Source organism: Gallus gallus, chromosome 3, assembly GCF_016699485.2.
Source record: "Gallus gallus isolate bGalGal1 chromosome 3, bGalGal1.mat.broiler.GRCg7b, whole genome shotgun sequence".
NCBI lineage: Eukaryota > Metazoa > Chordata > Aves > Galliformes > Phasianidae > Gallus > Gallus gallus.
The window spans coordinates 82,023,413-82,047,877 of record NC_052534.1 but is presented as its reverse complement, the minus strand read 5'-3'; the positions used below and the strand labels follow the sequence as shown (position 1 = coordinate 82,047,877).

General features: G+C 42.6%; 1 protein-coding gene and 1 non-coding gene across 5 annotated transcripts in view; both read right to left on the bottom strand.

Moving 5' to 3' along the window:
• Positions 1-24,360, bottom strand: part of LOC121113175 — a 38,422-nt gene extending 14,062 nt beyond the window's left edge. The window contains exons 1-4 of one of the 4 annotated variants that reach the window (XR_006939007.1): positions 24,096-24,169; positions 16,248-16,358; positions 1,210-1,322; positions 435-558 (exon numbers count right to left, since the gene is read on the bottom strand). Coding sequence is in view for 1 of the 4 variants with exons in the window: in XM_046939701.1 (XP_046795657.1) it covers positions 16,248-16,358; positions 24,096-24,345 (361 nt within the window). In the remaining 3 variants the exon portion in view is untranslated. Of the gene's footprint in view, positions 1-434; positions 559-1,209; positions 1,323-16,247; positions 16,359-24,095 lie in introns of all 4 variants that reach the window. The other 3 variants (XR_006939008.1, XR_006939006.1, XM_046939701.1) reach the window with 3 other exon arrangements.
• On the bottom strand, positions 13,076-13,147 carry MIR30A (microRNA 30a). Its single transcript, NR_031428.1, has one exon. It is a non-coding gene; the product is annotated as a microRNA 30a (primary transcript).
• Positions 24,361-24,465: the final 105 nt, after the last annotated feature.

The window sequence follows — 24,465 nt, the reverse complement described above, 5'->3', positions numbered from 1 at the left end:
AGCTCTGCTTCCTTCTTGTACTGTACCCATTCTAGTGCCAGGAAACAGCTCGAGAGCCCAGCAACACAACACCTCCCACCAACACAACGGTCATGTCAACAGATGCTTTAACAGGAACTGCACAAGGTTAAAAGTTAAATTAGTTTCAGATTTTCATTTCTAAAAACAATAAAATCCTCAATTTTGAAATGATAATTTGGAACATGAGATTAAATGACGTTCCGTTTTATATCACATCTACAGATTCTTTAGAAAGCAGAGAGCGTAAATTCAGCAATGCTTACTGCAACAATATAATTTCTCAGACTGGATTTGAGAGCATATAACTTGTTTTCCAAAATGTAACTATTTTATTAATTTTAAAGTGACTGGAAACTGAAAACGAGAGCTGAAACAGATCATAGTTAAAAAAAACCAACATAATGTATACTAACCTAAAAAAATTAATGCATTAGTGGAAGGTCAGTTACTCTTTTGGTCAGCTCAGAGGAACTTCCACCAGCTGGCAGCTCTCTCCTAAGAGCAGAAAAATGGTTCCAGCAAATCAAAGTAGAAATCCTAGCAACAAAAGGCAAAACGTTGGCAAACTGTAACTAAGTCAGAGAGCTGATTTATTGCTTACAATGAAATCTACGCTATCTGTACCTTTAGACATTCTTTACTGTAAGCAATTGGAATTCAATGCAAACTATTTCTCAGTATATGATGGATATCACAACCCTAATTTAGTTCACAATGCAGTTTTTAGCACACTACCACTCACATACTTCCCATAACAGAACAGATTTGCTGCCACCATGCAACATCTTTAAAAAGCTAAAAATTACTCATTTTTAAAGCAAAAACACTCTATCCATGCATTAGAAGTTGAACTATACAAGTTTTATTACTCCCTGAGAGTGAAGACACTCTACCAGCATCAGAAACAGACAGCAGTCTGCAGATGTAGTTAGGAGCAATTGCTTTTTCTACAGTTTTCATGGAGAAGAAAACATCTCTGTGTATAACTTCCTTGTAACTCAACACACCTAGCAAGTACAGCCTGCAACTGGTTTAGAAGGCCTCCTTCCACCAGAAAAGCACTGACAGTATATGATGCAGTACAGTCACTCATGTCCAAGACAGCGAGTGCAAAGTCAGAGGGACTTAAAGCACTTCTCCTATCAACACTTTAAAACTAGTTTAACTGAGATGAATGGGTACACTTACCTAAGTACAGAAGTTGAGAGAAGAGAGACAATAGCTCTTCTGAAGCTGAAGGTGAATACCCAGACAGGAATATGTGAGCTTCAGACCCGCCATGCAAGCACAGTCTCACACAGCTGACAATATAAAAGAACACATAGGACCACATAAAAAAGTAGCACATAGGATTAGATCTGGGTCCACCTGACACCACTGCTAGAAAGATGCTTTCCATGCCTTTTTTTCCCTCTTTTCTTTTTTTCTTTATTATTATTATTATTATTATTTTTACAATTACAGCACAGCTTCTTGTGTCTATCCTAAAGAGAAACATCTGTCTCTTCTTCCCCCTCCACCCTCAACACATTTTTGCTTGCCATATTGGGGCCAAAATCGTTTTAAACTGGCAACATTGACAAAAGATGTAATTTTTTCTGAGGTAGCATCACCCTCCCAAGAAACAACTGCAAAATGTCAAGGGATGAAGTGTGCTCCATTCCAAATCTTAATTACTCAGATTCTGTACAGAAACATTTATGTTCTCCTTTCCTAGAGCTACCAATTCCCTTCCATTTAACTAAGACGAGGAAAACTTGCACCAATTCCAGTTGAGGGGAAGAAATCCTCAGACCAGAAAATGTGCACGTAATTTTCAGTAGAAGTTTAGAGATCCTTTACAATAAGATTTTCAACTATGTGCACTCATAGGGAAGGAAGAGGAAAAAATAAATCTTTTAACTAAGCTGGTATCTGCAATTGGTTCCTCCCATGAATGAAACATCCAACTTTCCAAGCCAGCACAAGATAACTTCATATGATACGTCTTTATCATACAAAAGAACAACAAAGCTTTTTTTTTTTTTTTTTTAAACAAATTTCCTTTTTCCACACAAATTCTTTGGCATAAGTAGTTGCTAAGGGTGCAGATTTAAGGGGAAAAAAGAGGGGAGATCAGTCTTCTTGTTTACAGGTTTCCAATAAGCTCCACCTGACCCATCTCGAAATTGAAACCCTCCAGCTTCCTGTCTTTAGGTTGTCAGGTGGCAGAGGACAAACAGTGGGAGCTCTATGAAGTTGCACACATGTCCTGCCTTGATCTTGAGAAACACATCCACAACGATCAGATGACAGACAGGAGAAATTTCATGCAACAGGAGAAAACTTATTCCATTCAATTTTTGCATCACTCAGTGGAATATGAGTGGAATGCGTCCCTTATTCTTTTGTCAACTGACAACAAACTATTATTTATACAGTAGTCTATTCACTATTTTAAAACATCTAATAAATTTCAACCTATTTTGTTCTTTGCAGACACTTCTTTAGGATCCAGTCATCTGAAGAAGCAGCCACGTGTACTTTCTCGTCTAGGTTCATTACTCACTATGCCAGACGATTAGACTAGAAGCCTTTGGCCAACAGGTTCTAACACAGCTTGCCTATGTCAATTTCCTTAATCTTTTCTTTAGTGTACTGCTTAAAAGCTATTCTTATGGACTGGGTTAGTTCTACTATTCAGTCAGTGACCAGACAGGCTTTGCCATATATACTGCTTTTACTGAACACGCAGGGTGATGACAAAGTCACTACAGTATCCAGGACAATTACAAGGCTTAGGTGCTTAATAATGCCACCTTTCTAAAATAAGTACCAAGTTCCCTGCACAGACAGAGATGCTTGCAGAGACCTCCAGAGGGAGATGCTGTCTAATTTTTGGCTCTTGAATCTTGTACGTAGAATGCTTTTGAAGAGTATCCATCTTACGCATCATTATTGGCCATGCCAACGCCTTGCTGCAGCCTGCATATCCTACTTTGTGCCAGGTCAAGGATACAAAATTAAGAAATAAATAGAAGAATAAATAGGATCTAAAAGAGATTTCAAAGCCCACGGTAGTTTGTTTTTTTCTTTAAATACACTCTTTGCATTGCAATTTACTCATCTCCCTTCCCATCCCTAACTCTGTTTTTTTGCCATCATCTGTTACCACATTCCTTCACCTGTTAGTTGTTTGAACAACACATAAAATGCCATTTTCCAGTTGTCTTAAGTTTCATAACACAACAAATACCTGGAAAGTTTAATCAGTGCTCCAATCCATTTGCACTGCACTATGAGCAAACTGCTGAAACTGAACAGTAGCATCTCATCTGTATTGTGCTAGTATCAGCACTCCAGGAAATTTGAAGGAAAAAAACATACATTGGCTGTTATTAATACAGACTTCTTTGCATTATTCTTTGGTTCTTTCATCTCCTGGGATTTGTTTCCAAGAGGAGATGATTAATCTCCTGGCTGTTAACCCAGAAGGCCCCGTGACTGCATTCAGACCTTCACCAAGGCCAGATTTAAATATAACAGCAGACTTTTAAGGAGTGGAGAAAGTATTGTCTCATAAATGTAAAGTTTACAAGTACACGTGGCTGTTCTTTCCCACTTACTTAACAAGCACATGAATGATTCCACTTCTGTAGCTATAACCCAGTTCTCACAGTTCAAAGACTAGGATGGGGTGCAAAGAAACCACCCTGCATCCAGCACTTCTACAGCTACATACTCTGCACACCGTTCACCAAGTAGTAGCAGTATTTAAGATGGTCACTAGGCTTCCATGAAGAGAGAATCAAGATCTTGTCTGATTTCATTTCAAATCTACTGAAAACAGAGGAGAGCTTTTGCCAAGGCAATTTTGGCAAGCATTTCCAACAGTATACTGGCTTGCCAAATTGCATTTGGATTTTGCTGTACTTATTTACTTGTTCAGTAAGCTCGGAGAAGTAGAAACATTTGTTGCTGTAGAGAATCTGGCTAACTTTGAAGAGCTGGAACAACACTTAAAAGATGAATCAGACAGTTTGACTTAGGAATTTGATCTATTAACCTCAGCTCATAGTCGTGTTGCATCTTGATGCACTAGAAGTAATCTACAGCTCAGCTACTTCAGTTGTGAGACCAGATAATTTTATGAACTCTCAAATGATACTTCTAATACGCTATTTTTAATATAGCCAAATTTTATGCCTTTCAAAAATACCATCCAATGCAAGCTGTAAGATGATCCTGAAGATCCTCTTTAGAAATCAAAAAGCACAACTACATTTTATAGGACAGCAACCTTTAGGACACATATCCTAAAGTTCTGATTTTCAAAAGACATTAGTCTACCAAAAAAAAAACAACAAAAAAACCCGAAGTTACACTCCTTCAGGACACTTTTAGTTAAAGGCCATTCTCTTGAAAACACTGTCCCCACCATCACTCCTCAGAGCCTTGGTCAATATCCTATTTCTGCCCTGTCACTCAAGCATGTAAAAACACTTCTGATCAGATGCTTCAGAGGTACAGTGGTGACATTTTGCCAGACAGAACAATGCTCAACTCATAATCCTGAGAAAAAAACCTGAATATTTCAAAAGCATTATCTACAGCACCCATTTTCAAGTTTTTGGCACCATTTTGTCTATGTTTGTCTATTACATATTTTCAGCTTTCCTTCCCTCAGTTTTACCTTTCTTGCTGACCAAGACATTCCTTTTTCACATCTCCCTCTATTCCTCTAACTACTAACACTGCACACTACCTTGCAATCTTGCAACCTACACCAGTGACCTTGTCTTCTCCTTTCCAACACAAACTACACAGCAGGTCACAGTCATGATCCAGCTATTCTCAAAGCATATTGGAGAAAAGTATAAAATAACGTCCAAGGTTACACAATGTCATTTTCCCCTTCCATATTTTAACAGTGAGGATCTAAAGTCATCTTGGAAGCAGAACACTTAATCTAGTTCTCTCCCCTGACCTTAAAAAGCACATTCTAACAACTTTTCAACCCGCTATCTAGTAGACACCTACATGGCATTTTTCAAAAACAAAGTGTAAGTGCATTTTAGCTCTCAGATTTCTAAACATACACTTATTTTGGTTGCATTCAAGATGAATGTTACCAGCTTGCTTCCTAGGAGGTACACACAGCCTGCTACACAATCTTTTCCCATCTTCATTATACCTTTCCAATATTAGTTCATCTGCAAGCTAACAAGAGTACCTCTGGTCTCCTCCAGATAAACCAACTACTAAACAAACAATACCTCCCAACCCTCCTCACCCTCTTCCCTCCCCACCCCTGTAAAAAAAACCCCACAACAACAACAACAACAAAACAATAAAAACCAACAAAAATACCATCAGAGATCATTAAAATATACTTGTTTTTTTAAAAAAATCATTGTCTAGCTCTCTCCTCCTCTGGGAAACATTCCACACAATGATAATACTCCACCAACAGTTACAGTCTTAAATCTGTTGAGTAATTTTTAATCCCACTGATACATGGTTTCTACACTGCTTACTATTTCAATTTTTTTCCATCAGGATGTTAGGGTTGCTAAATCAAATACCTTGAATTACAACACAGAGGCTAATGTTTATGACACCTCTAAATCTGCCTGATTTCAAAAGAAATAAAGTAAAAAGACAACACAGTAGATGAGTTCAATTTCCTGGAATTTCACAATCATCTGCTATGCTTACCTGCTTTGATCCAAACCCTATTTCAGTAGTTTTGACCAAAACGCACATCAAGCTGACAACCTATAAAGCAATTACACACTCTACTTATACAGTTAAGCATTGACACAAACTAGCTTCAATCTGTAATCTGGAGTACTCAATTTTAGATGAGCATTTCACAGAGTTACTCATATTACGCTCCTCTAGCTCACCGATACAAATTATTTGCATATTCTAATTTATATCATATTTTAAAAGCTGTGACTAAGCACCCTCCTAGCTTGCTATACAGAAAAAATTACATCAACATTAATCTGTCTGACATGTGGCTTTTCAAGCACTTACCTGACAAATCTATCAAGTATTTCTGTCTCTCAACACTGCTCCATGACTTCTACCTGGTCACGGAGCACCAAGATTAAAGCTATTTTTCTTTCTAATAAAATCTTACTTTCCCAAACTGTCCAGCTGTCCTCCTTCCACTCATGTCATTTTCTTACTATTTTTATACAATGCTTAATTATCTGCTAATTTATATTCATGGAATAAATGCTGTCAGCTATCTATTTAGGGATTTCTGGTGGTAGGAGGAAGGAAAAGACAGTATTTTTAATAGCAGCTTCTATTCTCAGCCTTTTTTTATCTTTGATATTTCCCTTGATTGTGGATCCTCCAGCAACTAGTAAGATTTCTGTGAGCTGTTCCAAAGTGCTCCACTTTCTCCTGTTCACGTTTCATCTCTCACCTCGTGTGGTTCAAAGTCTTCTACCTTTTCAATATTCTCCTTTAAGAGCAAAAGATTACATTCATCTGACCACATACGGACTTCTAAGCCAAGATACCCACATCTGAACTAGTTATCCTACAGCGACTTCTGGAGATAAAGAAGAATAAGTATGGCAGCTGGGGACAATTCACCCCTTCCCTAAATACATACCTAAAATTAATCACACAAATTGCCTCATGAATGTACCTCTCCTTCTTTATCACGGTAAGTCTAAAGTGGTCCAGCTCAGAACTAACCAACTACACCACAGCTGTAGAGAGCTCAGCACTATGAACCCTTCCCAGAAGTATTTCTCACCAGCTTTCACAAACAATGATATATATGATATACACATTATGACAACAGCACAAATACACTGTAGGACAGAGAAACTGCATTTCCTGAATTTTTCCCATTAAGTCAACATCCCATTTATGTTCAGACTGTTAATTCCCATTTGTTTTGTTGCTTAATTGCTCAGAAAATAAGAAAACTACCTTTTTTTTTTTTTTGAGGTACTTCACCAATCCACTGATACCTATATTTACGTGACGTGCCAAATGGCTGCTATATATTTCCAAGGCCAGCACAGAACAAAAAGCCACACACCTGCGGTGTTACAGCCCCAGGCCTAGAGTAACAAGGCCTGCAGATACACGCATCCACATCAAACGCGTCTGGCCTGTGCCTGGGAAATGTTTGGGAAGATGTTGCTGTACATGCCAAGCAGCTCCAGGAAGAGCTAAAGAAGGTTTAGCGTGGCTTATCAGGCAGGACTTTGTGCCAGCCTCACAGGGCCAGTGGAGTCACCCCACAGCCCCAGGCTGTGGGAGCAGGAGGCCTAGCACCGTGAGCCTAGGGCCTGAGCTAGTTTTGAGATCATGCAGGGGACAGTGTTTGTGCTGCCTCCTATACTATGTGCCTCCCCACTCCCCTCAGCAGAGCTAGCTGGACCTTTGCAATCCATCTTCCTTTCATTGCTTCCCTTGCATTACACAGAATTTGTAATTATTGGCTGCAGTCTCTTGAAGGACATCGCTATTTGTACAAAAGACTAAGAACCCTCACAGCAGGTACAATTTCAAAGAGATAGTAAGCACTGTTGCAGATACATCTTGTGTAGGTTTTCATCTGTTTCACTGCTGTTTAGGTTAAGCTGTTAAAAACCCCTCCATATGTTTTGAAAACATTTCAGGGTGTTGATGGTGAGCATTTATAGCTATAGTATTAATCACCACTATGAATCTCAGAGTTGTCTCAGTAAGCAGAGAGACTTTAAGACTACAGCTTTCAGTAATCAAAACAGAGCAACTCCAAGGTTCATTCTAGCCTCTATACATTAAACTGATGGCACACTAATAAGATCCTTGCTCTAAATGAACAGTAGCATTTGGTCTTAATGTAAACGTACTAGACATTACACTGCTTGTGTTGAGGGTTTTTTTTTTTATTGTCACAAAAGAGTTTCAGATGAACATATACTCCGTGGAATAATGTCAAATAAAAACAGCTAGGGTGCTTGAAACTAATTGTATTAAAGAAACTCTAGAATGCGGGGCTGATTGCTCTGCTTTGCTTTCCATCCAGGCAACTGATGTAAGAAGAACTGAGTCATTTCACAGCCTCCTGTGCCTCTCTACTCCCCTCTTCCCTGATTCATATCATACTATTTTGAGCTTGGCTGGTGCATGTATGCACGCACGCCTGTACACAGACACAAATGAAAGAATACAAAGTAGAGTATATCCGCCTTGTATTATAGAGTTGGTTAATATAACTAGTTTTGAGAATATATGTACAATATAAAAATATAAATAAACAAGCGATATACACATTCGTATGCTGAATAGCAAAAAGGTTTCTTGAGGATAAGAAGATGTATTTGCCACTCTGCACAGGTGAAAGTTGACAGCTTCCACAGAAGTGGCAGCACACATCAGAAGTGCAGCTATCAACTCAGCAAACTCAATCCAATAAGGAAATATTTACCCTCCTCTCAAAGTACAAAGGCGATGACGAGGGCAAAGAAAAAGAGTAATATAAAAATGACTGTAAGATACCTAACAGCTTGTAGCCTTCAGAAGAGTACACCAATTCTTCCAAGGCTTTTACTACATTGAAGTAGATAGAAAGGTGTTGATTGATTAGCTTTTTTTGTTTGTGAAATGAACCCCCAAAAATTTTGAGAAGTTTGAAAAAAGAAGGTCAAGGCAGTAATGGAGAACAGCGTTATAAGACAATTCCACGTGGGACTATAGGTTGCGATGGTCTTGAAGACAAAAGAAAGCAGGTTAAGTTGCATCTAATGAATAATGGCTAGTCTGTGAAGGAAGGCAAAGAGATGAGTGATCTGGTCAAAGCAAAGCAACAAAAGATATCAGTACAGCATTTTGTAGAGATAAGAGCGAATTCTCAGCCCTTACACAATGCAAGAATAAAGAAGGAGCCAAGGACAAGCAAGCACTGAAAAACCAGGCATCAACTGAGGTACACCTGAATGCCCAGAAGAGACAGCAAAAGACCCCTGAGCAATATTCTTCACTTCAGATGGTATTCTTGCCTCGCTAGGCAGAAGCTCTGGAGCTCATTTGCATTGCTCTGCATTATCAGAGGAGGTATGTATTTAAATAAATGACATACAAGGAGGTGGAAAAAAATAAAACCTTCAGCAGCAACATAAGACAGAAGTTACTGAAAATATCTCCAACTTACTGACACGAAAGAAAACAAGCACCAGTGACAGGAAGGTTGAACTGGGGCAAAAGGCTGGTTATCCATATTAAATCAAGAGAAGTATTGTGAAATAAAAAAAAGTTACATCTACATGCACTGCTAAAAAAATTGCCTCAAGACATCATCTGGAAAAACACTATGCCACCGCACTGCACGTGCCTTCCTTCTCATATCCTTTGTTCATTTATTTGTTTCATAACAACTGTATGAAGCTTTTGGGGAAAAAAAAAGAACAGTCTGCACCAAGTTTTTTATATATCAGTACCAAAAAAAACAAGAAGGAATGATTTCATGCATCTTGGTCTATAAACTGTTATTTATGAGAAAAAAGTTATATACTCAATTCAACTTATAAGCAATCCTTTCCAATTCAGATTTCTTACAAAGTGGCAGGATTAATTCATCTTGCCTTGCTGTATCTTTAAACAACAAAAAGAAAACACATTGAGCACAAATGTATTAGGTCTATTCCACATACCAGTAATAAAGAAGCTCCATAAGAAGTGAGGCTATTAAACACTCACTTTTCAAGCAAAGAGTTAAAGTGCATATTTGAACAATTTATGGCTTCAAACGTGGCTTGAGTAGGAACAGCAGCTCAGTACTGAAAGCTTTTCATTCATATCATCAGCTGTATTCTCTTTGTAACAAGTGCATATGTAGGCAGATGGATTGTGCCTTTTCCAACAGCTGTCCCATCATTTTCAAGATGATTTCCATAAACAGTATGTATGGGTAAGTGCCTTTTTTTTTTTTTAATAAAACTTTGTCATCTTCCCTCCTGTCTCAAAAGCAGACAGGACTTCTCCAGAAACACTCAGAGAAGAGCTGTGATTTGCTTTTAAACAAATTCAGACAACGAAGCAGCTTTAAAGAAGGCACCTTTTAAGGAGTGAAGAGGACTTGAATGCCCCTATCCTGAAAGCAAGTCCCCTCCAAGTGAGATAGTAACCTCAATCAGTACAGGGCATGGCCTCATGAACAGCAGAGAGGGTAAAATAAAACCAAAACCTCTGCAGACAGAAATTAAGGACCACCACTCTAACATTCTTCTGAAGCTTAATCCCAGCAGGTTTTAAGAGGTGGCTGGCAGAAGGCAACCTCTCTGAAGCTGTTTTTCTGGAAGAAAACTCCTCATGTGCATGCAATGAGATTAGAGGCTGAAGAAATCAGTCCCAGTGTACTACTACATTTCCCCAAGAGGAAATAACACTGAGCTTTGAGACAAAACGTAATTCAGGAAGAAGAATAATAGAATGGGTATTGAAAGAATTTCCTGCCAAAGCACAAATACTATCAATATGTAAATCTTCAAAGTAGATACTAAATGCTTTTGATATTAAATACTCTGCCTATGCAAGTTCTCTCCTCTTGCTCAACCCCTTCTTCAAATATACAGAAGAGCTTTCCAGATGACGAGACTGTTAAGAATGCTCTGCCTAGATAGTGTTTCACAAGTGTGTCCAGCTTCCATGAATTTCATTACAAGGTCACTTGGGAAATCCCCTGGGTTAGCAAAAAAAGCTAGAGTTAAACCTAGAAATGTTGCAGAAGCACCCACCGAAAAACTTGGCATTCATTTATCTCTCTATCTCTCTCTCAATTATTGCTCTGCGTTGTCAACAGTAACACCCGTCACCATCACTCAGATATAACCTGACTGTTGTCAGTAATTCTCATTTCTCCTTTGTCACTGATACTGTGACGTTTCAGTGAAGCCTTTGTAAATTTACCCCCTAATCCTGTTTCCTCCACAGTCATGGTCCCAAGCCACATTTCTGAAAATACTCACAGAAGTTTCTCACTACTTTTACAACAGATGTAGTCCCCATTTCTGACATCTACCTCAGCCCCTGATCTCTGTGTGTTGTTAAGATAGTGCAGCAATTGGACAGATCAGTACAATGGAAAAGGTGTTTCAACAGAGGTGCGATGATGGAAGGACAGGCACGATAGAAAGGTGCTACAAAGGAAGGGAAGAAGACTTACCTGTATCAGAAGATTCCAGTTTGCAGGGGAAAGCTTCACCAAGGAGGGATCTCCAGAAAGAGATCCTTCCCCAGTGGCAGTCAGCCCTTAAATGAGGCCTGTTCCCATACCTCAGCACTCTCATAGTAAAGAATTTCCCCTGATATCCAACCTGAATCTTCCCTCCTTCAACTTAAAACCATTTCCCCTGCCATTATCTACCCTTCCAAAGAGTTGGCTTGCCTCCTGTTTATAGGCTCCCTTTAAGTACCAAACTTGTCTTCTTTCGGGATACATATAGTCAGTATAACTAAGAAGCCACCACTTCTGTCTTCCTCTGTTTCCAATCAGAAAACAGCTCACCACCACCTACACACAGATAGCCACTCTGTATAGTCATGATGTACGCTGCTCTCTTTACCCCCGTTTTTTCACTTTTCCCACTTGTCCTCTGTCTGCGTTATTTAGTTTCCACTTTTATAACTGGTCTTGAATTAGACTGTGATTCCCTGTCAAGATGGCAAAGCGTACAAGAAGATGCTCAGAGCTAAACCTAGCAGGAGCCATCAAGCACTACTGAAATGCAATAGAACCTGAACTTACGGCAAGTCCACACACCTCCACTAAAAGCAGTATGCAAAGCATGGATTAATTAAGTTCCCTCCAACAGAGTATGTTTTCTTGACCCTCTACATACAGCTTTAGGTAGACATATCAATAGTGTTCTACGAGAGTCTTGAGGGGACAATAGCTCATTTGCAAAAAACAAAATCAGCATGTTCAGATAGTCTGAGGTTATCTGTATCTTGTATAAAATGTAAGGGATGTGTTAAAGTACACATTATAAACCCCTGTATTTTTGTACATGCATATATTTGAAAAAGGATACAGAGAACAATAAAAAACAAGTTGGCAACAAAGCTCTCTTTACCAAAGGTGTAGACATTTAACACACATACCAGCAAGATGCCTATCTTCTTTCAAAAGCGAACACACAAGTGCTTTCAGTGTCAGCTTGACACAGTTATGTGCTACAGCCTTGCTGCTCTTCTTCTGATATGACAGCAGTCATTGTTAGACCAAAGGCAGGCGAGTACTATCCCAATCCCATAAGCTGTTCTCTCCAGCTAGGATTCTAGGGTCAAATTTAACTACTGGAGTCCACCCACACACAAAACTAGTTGGCAGGACTGGAGTCTTCAAGTCATCTCAGCTGACTTCTAGAAACATCTGAACCAGCCTTCAGTACTTCCTACTCTTATGCAAGGGGGAAGGTGAATGAAAGGAAAAGGGGAAAGGGGGATAACTGCTGGGCCACAAACGACTGAGACACTGTGATACATGTCAGACACAAACCCGATCAAATAAAGCTTCCCTGTCCTCCCCATCGTTTTTCAGGGTTGGCCTCTTCCAGGAAAAGATATTTTTTATCCTTTTTTCCAGTGTCATTGCAATTGGTGTATTTCCAGCTTCCAAAAGCCCTTTAAGTGATTGTTTCCTACAAGGCTTCAGATTTCAAATTCTAAATGAACTATTACAGAGATGCTGCATGTGTTTACTAATCTTGTAATCTTGTAACTTCAGCAGAGCCTAGAAACCAAGCCAAACAGCATGTACAGCCAAGCAAGCTGCACGGCAACTTGCTTCTGGAAACACAATTGAAAGTTTGTAGTTAAAAATAAAGCCTAAGTTATTTCATGTTTTACTTTGTATTCAGTTTTTTGGGTTATGATGTTGATGAGCACAAGCTCCTATGAGTAACTGGATGGTTTCTAGACACAGGCATCACATGTAATACGTAGAAAGGTTTGGCCTAAACTCATATGTCTGTGATAAACCAAATAGAATAGAAGTTTTAAACAGACAACTATGCTTTAGGTGTCAAACATTTCTTGACGTCTGTGGCAGTTGGCAGCTGCAAACATCCGACTGAAAGCCCCATCTGCTGCTTCACAGCTTCCAGTCGAGGATGTTTACAGTCGCTCACTGTCAACAGCAATACACATTCCTCAGCTGTTTACTTTACACTATGAACATGCAAAGGCCTCCAAGCAGGTTAGTTAAGATTGCTACAACTTCTGTTGCTGTGTTGTTACATGCAGAGGTGCATGGGGCAGTTTTATGAGTGTTTACTAATGAAATAAAGGAAGGCTGACTTCCAGAGAAATATTTTCAAGCAGCCAGGCATATTTACTGCTCAAGCATTGCATTTAGAGAGTTATGCTGCCTATTTTACATCTGGTAGGAATTAAAGAAGACATATGAAATAAAGCAACTTGTTTCCATTGTTGCATTTGTTCTGTTCTCTGAGACAGTAGAGCAACCCTACCACGCTTCGTGCAGAAACTGCATGACCGCACCACTGAGTAAGTTAACTAATCAGTGAAATGACTAAAGATAGCAGACAGCTCTAAAATAGCACCAAACCCACCTCAGGAACATTTCACTACAGTGCTTGGGATGGCTTTCTTCCCCGAGGAAAAGTGGATACAAGGGAATTATGAGATATTAGAAGTTAATTTATGCAACGTTTGCTTCCAAAGAAAATCGTAGAAGGAAAAAAAAAAAGCAGCCCAGAGGGGATGGTGAGGAAGAAGGAGGAAGCTCTGCAAAGGCTTCAATAAAGTTCAAACACGTTTGAAAAGTTCTACAAATCATCTGAGGTAAGCAGTTGCTGCCACAATTCACATCGTTCGCAGAATGGCATCTCTTACCAAATGAAAAAGCCAAAAGGATTTGGCACAGCAATGCTCTGTTGTACAGTTCTGCCGTTTGTTTTTCATCCTGTCTCCAGTTTCCTTATTAAGTTAATGATGGGTAAAATTAAAGATTAATCACTCAACTATTTTTCTGAAGTCATACGAAACCACAGCACGAAAGCAGAGCGATTATATCACTCTAATTAGAAGGTGTTCCTCCTTGAAACTTTCTTGCCCCCAAATGAAAATACTGCGCTGTAAACCTCGCGGGTTATGAGCAGACCACAGTTGTTTGCTACACAGAAGTCTGTGGTGTATTTACTCAAACTGATAAGTGCGAAGGATGTCTATAAATCCCTTTCAAAACTCAGGGTTGTATTTTCTATTCCTAGGTTAAGAAAACTAATCTTTTAGGCAGCAGGTGAAAACAAGCAGAATTACGTTGGGGCCTTCCCCTTTATTCAACACCAACCTTGAGCTATTAAAGCTTCCTAGGGAACCACATTTTCTCAATGGATCAAGTCACTAAGGAAACAAAGCAAACTTTATCAGTGCTGCACAACTCTACATTCCAGGAATTCTTAGCACTTGGCATCCATATACCACTCCAGAGGCATGAGATCAACTCTCCCTCAGTCTTGTGGAGGTACCAAGAAAAGCTATGAAACTCTCAGTGAGGTGCTCGGCTTCACAAAGTTGCCAATGTGAGGAGGTACTCACTGCCACTGGGAGGTCTCCCAAAGGGCACAAGGGGAAAAAAGCGTATTTCCTATAATGACATTTCTGAAAGAAGAGCCAAAAAATAGTTCCTGCTCTAGCAAGTCCCATCTTGTTTGTCACAAGCCAGTTAAGAAATATATGAAGTCACCTTGCAAGACAATCTACATGGACTGTAAAAGCAAACAAAAAAAAGTTCCTGGATTCAAATCAGCAATTGCAGAATGAAAATATTTGAGTTTAATTACAGCTGGTCATAAAACAGAGATTAGCCTCTCATTTGTAAATGTACTGATCTAATATCTACAACTTAAAAGGGGAGGGGAGTAGAGATACTACCAAATCCTACTACTTTGAATGAATTAAATGAAGGACACTGTCAGCAACAACGTGCAATGTCACTCCATGTATGGATTCCTTTCAACTTTTAAAAGACATCAAACAGATTATATCTGTATGAAAGTCAAGCCAAGGTCAGTCTAAAACTGAGAGGCATTTTATCACACAGTATGGACTGTTACGCAAGAGAATGGTATCAGCTATCTCTACTGCACTGTTTAATTTGTACTTTTCTTGCATGCTAGGGATATGGGAATATTCCTTCAAAAGTGTTTCAATTGAAAGTATCCAAGACTCAAACACCAATTAGCAGGAATCAGTAACCAATGATTTTGATAAAACTTTCAACAAGTAGAGGTTTTAAATGAACAAAAAAAAAAAAAAGGAAAAGAAAAGAAACATGGTAATAGGTGGATACTTTTCAACATCTTTACACTATGTCATAGCAGCAGAAAGGTGCATGCCAGTGGACCCTAAGCATTCTTCAGCAAAAACCCAGCTGTTTTCCCTAACTCTCTCGAAACTTTCCAGCAAGACGAAATGAATTACTGGTGAAAGGAATGAGAAAAGAAAACCCAAACAACAACAAAAAGAACTCCAACTGAAACAAGAATTTTGAAGTGCTGTTTGAATTCTAATTTAAAAAATAGTGCCTTTTTTTCCCCATCACCTTCCATGCAGATGAGGTGATGTGCAAATTCAGATAGGTAAATTAGTTTTTAATCCTATTTGAATAAACACTGAAATATCAACAGACAAAAATGCAAATCCAAAGAAAGCCAGATAAAACTTCAAAACAACTTCACTCACAAACAATTGTTTTCTTAGTTTGCTTCATAATAAACATTTTCCAAATCTGCCTTTCAAAAACCTTAAGATATTCATTAAATATGGAAAAAAAATCATTCCTTCTCTTCCTGTCTCTGACAGGACAGGAAGATTAAGCACACATTAGTTATATGAACTCAAGTTCACAGCTGTTAGATACAGCATGAGTATCTCCAACTGTTGCTGATGAATCTACTTCTTCCAACTGCATTTGAGCACACTGTGAAATGCCAAGAGGCTCCTCCTGCACTCAGCAATGAGAAAGCAGCAGTCGCAGACAAGCAGCCAAAATGAGACACAGGACATTCACACATTTGGAAAAGATGTCAAAACTAGAGTTTGGTAGAAGCATCAACAGCATGTAGTGCATCTTCTTGGACCTCATCATCATCAGCTTTTAATCCAGCACATCTAGCTGAAGGATCATGGTTGTGCACTACACATCTTGGAACAACAAGTATCTCAGCAGCAACAAGTCTGGAGAAAGAACAAGGACTTACTTCCTGGACCCCAGCTGATCCTGCTTCTGTTCCCCTTCATGTAGGATACACACATCCGGTGAGAACTGCATTCTTCAGGCACAGAAGATTGCTCCTCAAGTTTCCAGGAACCTGCATGACACATATAAACAGAAGTTATTGTAATTCCAGAAGTTCAGATCACAGAATTCTCATTATTAAGACTGTCTGCAAGAAGATAGATAGCTTTTACCAACAATTATTAAAACAGCATCCTTTTTTGGTACGGTCATATAAAACCCAAAATGTGCCCAAAATGTGCTCTATATTTCCTTTGATCACAGCTCTCTCTCAATTAGAGGAGATAAAGATTAACTGCCTAGATAGTGTAAGTATGCAGAAACTACACTGAAGAAGTTAACTTTCTCACCAGAGAGGGGCATAATAAACTCCCCTTTTTATTATTGAAAGAAATTAACAGATTGTGTAACCCAAACCACAATAAATCTGCGACTGAGCATCACTTCAGGAAAGCAAAAATCCCCAGATTCCTTTTAGTTAAGTCTTCAGTGCAGAGAAGGAATTAATTCACACATTCGTTTCTGGAGGAAAAGGGACATACAGAACCCCTCTGCAGATGGGTGGATGAACGCACAGGACAGAATCAGATTATTAGGAGAATAACAACAAAAGAGAGAAAGAGATTCAGATGAGAAGAGCGTGAAAAGAACACAATAATGGGAACTAAAATAACTCAGACTGCAGAAGGAAAAGGACATGCACTCAACAGTTCTGAAATCTCAGTTAGGAATGTATAACAAAAATGAAAGAAATACAGTAAGTAGAGCTTATTAACCAAAATACATATATAATCAAAATACAGCACTTATCAATTTGCACTCCTTACGCCTTTTGAAGGTGCTGAAAGCAGATTTTTATGTGGCCACATCAAAGGAGTATGCTTTTGATAAAGGTATTTTTTCTGTCAATCAGCTCCAGCAAAGAGTAAAGATTAAGTACAGATATCAGCAACGTTTATACTCAGCTACAAAATCAGAAATAGTATACAATGGTTGAATTCAGGGTCTCAAGAGCATTTCTGCATAACCCAAAAGCCTTGTGTCCTGAAGTGCCAATGGACGGAAGGGAAAGTGAAATATGCTCACCATTCCCTTGACAACACCTGGCAGAAGTGAATTACGCCTAGGTGGCTTGGAGCATTAAACCACATGATGACATGTCAACAGAGACACGTGCAAGTCCGTGCAAGTCACAGTGCCACCACAGAGCAGGGGACCAGCTGAGGTTATACTATGCTTGCTCCTCTGTACCAGCTGCCACAGCAGCACACATTAGGCAGTGGTTTTCTATTTCAGAGGAATGCAATATAGATAAATAGAAAGGTTATGTATTTGAATAAAGAGCATATAGTAGACAAGAAAACAGCCCCCACAGGCAATAACATCTTCCCATGAGTTTGTGGGAGGAGTATTTCCCAATAGTCCCTAACACAACATTTCCCAAGTTCAGCAAGAACCATTTACTGAGATTTAACAAGTTAGCAGTAACACAACACATTGGACCTCACTATCTATACTTAAAGAAAAGGCAAGATGACCACACAAGAGATACTGTGCTGAAGGCAATGCCCTCCTGCTAAAGCAACAAGCCTCCAGCACAGGGGACACTCTGCAGGAAGAGGGTGGCCACAACAGAGAACCTCATCTTTGGGGTTCCTCATCAGGAACCTGATGAGGTTTAACAAGGGCAAGTGTAGAGTCTTGCACCTGGGGAAGCATAACCACATGTCTCAGTACCGGTTATGGGATGGCCTGCTGAAGAAGAGCTATGCGGAGAAGGAGTTGGGGGACCTGGTGGACAACAGGTTGGCCATGAGCCAGCAGTGTGCCTTGGTGTCCAAGGAGGCCAATTGGATCCTGGGGTGCATTGAAAAGAGCATGGCCAGCAGAACGAGGATAGTGATCCTCCCCCTCTACTCTGCCCTGGTAAGGCCCCATTTAAACTACTATGTCCAGTTTTGGGCTCCCCAGTTCAAAAAAAGAAAGGGATCTCCTATAAGGAGTCCAGCAGAGGCCTACAAAGATGACAAAGGGCCTGGAGCATCTCCCATATGAGAAAAGGCTGAGTAACCCAGGTCTGTTCAGTCTGGGGAAAACAAAGACTGAGGGGAAATCTGATAAACATCCATAAATATCGACAGGGAGGTGGAAGGCAAACAGACGAGGGCAGGCTCTCCTCAGTGGTGTGTAGCAATAGGACAAGGAGTAACGACCTAAAACTTGAACACAGTAAGTTCCGTACTAATATGTGGAATAACTTCTTTATGGTAAGGTGACTGAGCCCTGGAACCGGTTGCCCAGAGAGGCTGTGGAGTCTCCTTCTATCTGTGGAGATATTCAAGATGCATCTGGATGCCTACCTGTGTGACCTACTGTAGGGTAGCTGCTTTAGCAGGGGGGTTGGACTCAATGATCTCTTGAAGTCCCTTCCAACCCTTGCAATTCTGTGATTGCACTGACCACAACAGTTTTCAAACAAAACTCACCCTAGCATCCCACAAGAACATCCAAGACACTTTCATCCTGTGATTTGGAAACAGAAACATGGACTGGGAGACTCACAGCCCTCATTTACGAAACATAGTTTTGAAGAAAAGCAGCAACTTGGCTCTGATTGTTGTGCTGGCCCAGTGACCCGTATCTCACACACAGCACATTTACCCTCATATTTCTGGTTCCTGGGGCAGTAATTGGCTCTGCTTGCCCTCAGCCAGGGTCAAAGCACTAATTTGGACAGGACGGAAGAAGAGGAAAGCTTCTCTCGCAGAAGCAGAGAAGGGCACTTCTCTGTTCCTAGCATCACCACTTTCCTACAGAGCTCAGATGCAGTCAGGACATAAGAACTCCCAAAATGATTAGCACAATTTTAACATTTGCGTTTCATCTCCACTACATCAACACGAGTACAATCTCTGATCAAAGAGCCATTTTTACTCCCCGTGCTACAGAGAGAATCGCAGAGCTCCACACTCTGCAGAAGGGTCTGCCACACTTCAGCTTACACTTACAGTTGTGCAATGTTTGTGCTGAAGGTACCCGAACATTGCCAGAAATTTATACTGCATGCAAGAGGACTTCTGGACACTATGTTAAGCAATGCTTCAGCTAAAAACATGCAGAAAGCAACCCTCTTAACAACACCACGTGCTATAGTAATTTAGAAAAAGCTTGCTTATTCATAGCACTGTGCAGGTAAAATATAAAAAAATAACATGTAAGGAATAAAACTAGAGTTTATACGCAGCGCATGCATTAACCTTTGCACACAACAGACCAGGTGCAATACAGCTACTGAAATCCAGCCCTTCACTTATTTCCAGCAGCCTCCCCTCTTCCTGGCTATGACCAGGCTTACAACACAAGGCCAAGCATCACCTTCAAGGCAGCAAAACACTTGCTGTTCCCACGGTAGTTAAGTACTCCACTTTATTGGTGAAATGCTGACATCACACCGACAGGGTCAGGAACCTGAAACTGTTAATGTTATACTTTTAGATTCCTCTTAACCTCAGTGTGAAAAGCTCTTTCCTCCCAGCTCTCCAGAAGGCAAGTAGACTGATCCACACTGACAAAATCGTCCACCAAGCTAAAAAGACACAGTTCAGCATTAGGAAGAGATGAGAGTGCATTAACTGACCACTTATGGCAGTGAATGGGGCTTACTGATACAAATGTCCCTGCTAAGCTCTCTTAGAGAGGAATACACTGCACAGAAACCAGCAGTGCCATGCCCAAGAGCACACACATTAAACGTTGCATGGGAAGGAGAAGCGGAGCCAGCCCCAGCTTGCTGCAGCCACAACAGAGCTGTGGGACAGGAAGAGATGGGCACATGGAGAAGAGCTCCCTGTCAGCTTCAGGCCAAGGGAGAATCCCCCCTAAGAAAAATAATAATAATAAAAAAAAAAAAGCAGTGAAAATCACTAATCACTGTTCTAAATGTTAGCCCCGCACAGCCTCCTACAGATGCAAACAAGGGGCTTAAACACATCTTGCTTTTGATCATTAGAAATAATTGCCCAGAAGTTATAGAAAAGGGGACAGGAGGCCAGCTACAAAAAGGTCTCTTAACCAGAATTTTTCTGATGTTTATCAGCACAGAAAGTCCCTGGTGAATAAATACAGCTTTGTAGTCAGCTGAAAATTAGAGCTATTAGAATGTATCTTGACAGCTCCAAGAAAAGGGCTGCCGCGTAGACGCGGAGAAAGTTTATAATCAACTTCCCACAAAAGCTTTAATTTAGCATGTGTGTCACTGGAGAGGAACACTGAGGCAAGAACAGACTTCTTTTTTTTCCCCCTCAAATGTATTAATAACTAATCCCCTTGGGATTATGTCAGGCACGTCACATTAGGATGGCTTGGGCTCACCTTGACTAGCAGGTATGTTAAAATGCAACTATACCCATCTACAACAGCACTCCATCCCGTGCAGTGATGGGGGGAAGGGCATCTGTTGGGCTAGCACTGATCAAGGCCACACAACTGTTCTGCTTTACTCAACGTGAAGCAATACAGGCAAAATCAGCCCTAGAGAGTAATGCAAAACCTTATCTTTTACACACCTGAAATTAAAAAAAGAACGAAGAGTTTTTCTTTGCTCCCAACCTTCACAAAATGTTAAGTGGCAGGGCAGGTTCTGTTGTTACAAAAGGTACATTTCTGCACTAGAAGTGCTTGGTGTAAAGGGGTCACATGCAAACCACTGAACAAATGAGCAGGAGCTGAGAATGAGCTTTCCCAGTTTCTGTTAATTTATGGCCCAGCGTTACATTCCTTTCATGCAATGCCATAATCTTCAGTGAATGACTTCATGTTATCCTTCTCAGAGTAATCTAGGAATGCAGATAAAAAGAACATCAACCTTGCCTTCATAAGACTCTCTCTCTCAACCCTCAGGGGTTTAGGTGCCTGATAGAGTTTTAGATAGGAACAGAACTCCAAGCATGCCTGCTTGGCTGCTGTGTAACCCTGCAGTGCCTACAGCTCTCAGAACACACAGCCTGCTGCCCAGGGCGTGCGCACCAATGTGTGTCCAAAGCTCTGCTCAGTTCTCAGCATCCCTACTGTCCCTCCCCAGCTGCTGAAATTAAAACGTGTTATGAGGCATGACTTCCAGATCTATCCTTAATCCCAACAATACAACCATGAGTTTGCGAAGGGGCTGGCTATACCAGAAGTTTTTTAGTACAACACAAGCACTGGGACAGGAAGCATCCAGATTCACATCTCCCCAGCTCTACCTCAGGCCTCACACCACAGCTGAAGATATTCCCGCTGTGAGGACCCCACACTTGGCCCTGCAATGTCAGCAGGTGAGGTTCAGCCCGGGGCTTCTGCCCCCAGAGGGCATCGCACCTGAAACTCTGCCCCAAACCAGCCACTGCAGAAAGATCCTCAGATACAGGCTTCTGGCCTGGCCTTGGGATGGGGAGAAGCAATGAAAGGTGACTGCTCAGGCACCTAACTGCAGGACAGAGCCTACAGCTGCAGATGGGAACAGCTGTACACCTTCATCCAGCTAGAGCAAAGGACTGAGCTTCTAGAGAGGCCAACCCGCAGGTTAGAGCTCTCACATCTCCTTCTGGCCACTCCAGGCCCTCTGCCCATGGCCAAAGGTCGCTGCCTTTCAGCTTCTACCACAGAAGGTGCAGGTGCCTGCCATGGGCTTACGGGCATTGGGGCAGCTGCCAGCCAAGCAACCGCATGTATCAGTTCTTGCACTGCCCACGGTTCCTCACTGCCTTCTCTTTTCAGCCACAACAGAGCACAGACCTGTGCTTGAAGTATTCACTTTCACTCCGCTGTCTAAAGATTCAGTACAACTCATCACATGCAACGCTTGTGTCTACTGTACTTGAGCAAACAGCACTCTACCACTAGAGCAGCTCTCTCAATACTCACAGCATAGGTTGCTGCTAGGAGCAGCACCTGGAATGAGTTCCATGCCCCCAACAAACACAGCACGAGGAGAGCTGCCAGGTAGTGCAGGCATCACCCCTACTCCAGAGCTGTGCAGGGGGTCGCAGGTACAGCAGTACGAGGAACAGTCGAGGGAACTGCAGCAGCAGCACCTTCAGAGCTGTCAGGCTTTATAATGATAGGATCACAGAATGCTTAGGTTGGAAGGGACCTTAAAGGCCATCCAGTTCCAACCCCTGCTGTGGACAGGGCTGCCCCCAACAAACCAGACTGTCCAGGGCCCCATCCAGCCCAGCTCTGAGTGGTTCCAGGGATGGGGCAAAAGCTTTTAACTGGTTCTAAGTGTAACAGCAAAGAGCTGGTGATCTGTTAGGAAGCACAGACATTACATTACATTTAAGTTCTAGCGTTCCCCCCGCCTTCCATGAAAAACAAACTTACAAATACAACACACAAGAGGTCTCAAGCCACGCAAAGCGCCACCAGCCTCTCTGGGAAACGTGCCCTTCAGAAAGCAAACAGAGCAAACCGACGTCCGCTGAGACCTCTCAGCCATAACACTTTGATTTTCGGTAGGCACAAACGCGGCTCAGAACCAAGTTGGGGCCGCCAGCCGTGACGTGGGCAGCACGCGGCTCGCACCGCTCGCTTACTTCTGGAGCTTTTTGTTTTGCTTTTGGGGGGGTGGCCGTACCTCACAATAACCTCTTCTGAGTCGGGCTTCTACATGCAACCAGCGGGAGTGAAGAAGGGCTTCGGAGGAACACGCGCACACAAAAGAGAAAGAAGAAAGGAGAGGGAACCACTGTGTTTTGATTCGCAGCAGACACAAAAGTAACCTTCAAGGTTACCTTGCCCTGTTTGAGGCCTCAGGAAGGAGAAAAACACAGCTTCAGTAATGGAATTTCTCTCTAACCCCAGGTCCCACCCTGCACAAGAACTGAGGACAGGAAAGCGTTTGATTCAGAGCTCCACAAGTAGCACTCAGCCGGAGGCACAGCAAAACTCGCTCATTTTCGGCAGAAGAAAAGAACTCCTCGCTCAATAAGTAGCAATTATGCCGCAGAATTTACATGCCGAGCACGGCCGAGCGCGAGAACACCGGATCAGTCAACCATAGCGCCGGCGCTTTGAGTATGATTAACAGAATGAACTTCCAAAGGTCAATTAAATGTCAACACGTTTTAAAGAGATATTCTTCTCCGGTGCGGTCAGCGGTGCCCAACAGAACCGGCGCCGCTTCCCGCCCGTCACGGGCCGAGATGACAACGAGCCGCCCCGACGCGGCCGCCCGCGCGGCTCAGCCGTCCTCCAGTTCCGCTCGGCCGAGCGCGGAGGCGCCTCTCGGCCCTGCCCGGCACAGCGCGGGCTGCGGGCCGGCAGCGGGAGCGCTCCGACCGAGCGCTTTCCTACACAAGACCGCGGAGGGGCTTTGATCCGCGCGGCGCTGCCCGGATGTACATCCCGGCGGGGGAGGCGGGATTTCCAACCTCCGGCACAATTAATTCCGAGCGCGTTAATCACGGTTCGGCAGCAAGAGCTCCGCGCTACGAGCCGGCCCCGAGGCACGCAGCGGCGACGGCTCATCCCCGCGCAGGCCCGGCCGATCGGTGCTCCTCAGAAACGGCAATAAAGAAAAGTTTGCGTTTCAGCACGAGCCCGGGGCTCCCAGCCCTGCTGAGGCCCCGCAAGCGGGGAGAGAGCCGGGCGGCACCGCGTCCCCAAGGCTGCAACCCGCATGACAGTCGCGCTCGCTACGCAAAATTCCAAGTTTCGAGAAGAAGAAACAATAATAATAATAAAAGAATAAAAGTTGTCCCGCCCCGCGGCCCCCACCCGCCCAGTCCCGGCCGCACACTCAGCCCCGCGCTCGCTGCCCGCCGCTCACCTGGGCTGAGCCCAACTTTGGCACTCCGGGCAAAACTTGCGGCACGCAGCTCCCCGCTCCAGGCCGCCCCGCCCCGCCCCACCCCAGCCCAGCCCACCACACCCCGCCCCGCCCCGCCCCGCCGGCCTCCCCCGGGCCCCACCACGGAGGCGGGGAAGGGGTGGAGGAGGCGAGGCGCGGCCGGGCCGCGCGTTGTCCTCCCCCGGAGCGTTCTTCCCGGCGGGGCCGGCCCAGCTCCTCCTTCCTCCATGTTCTTTGTTCCCCCCACCGCCGAACCCCCGCCGCGCCCGGGCCGCCCCGGGCCGCCCCGGCCGCAGGTGCCCGCCCCCGCCCGGAGCCCGAGCGCCGCCTCCCCGCGCCGGAGGGGATT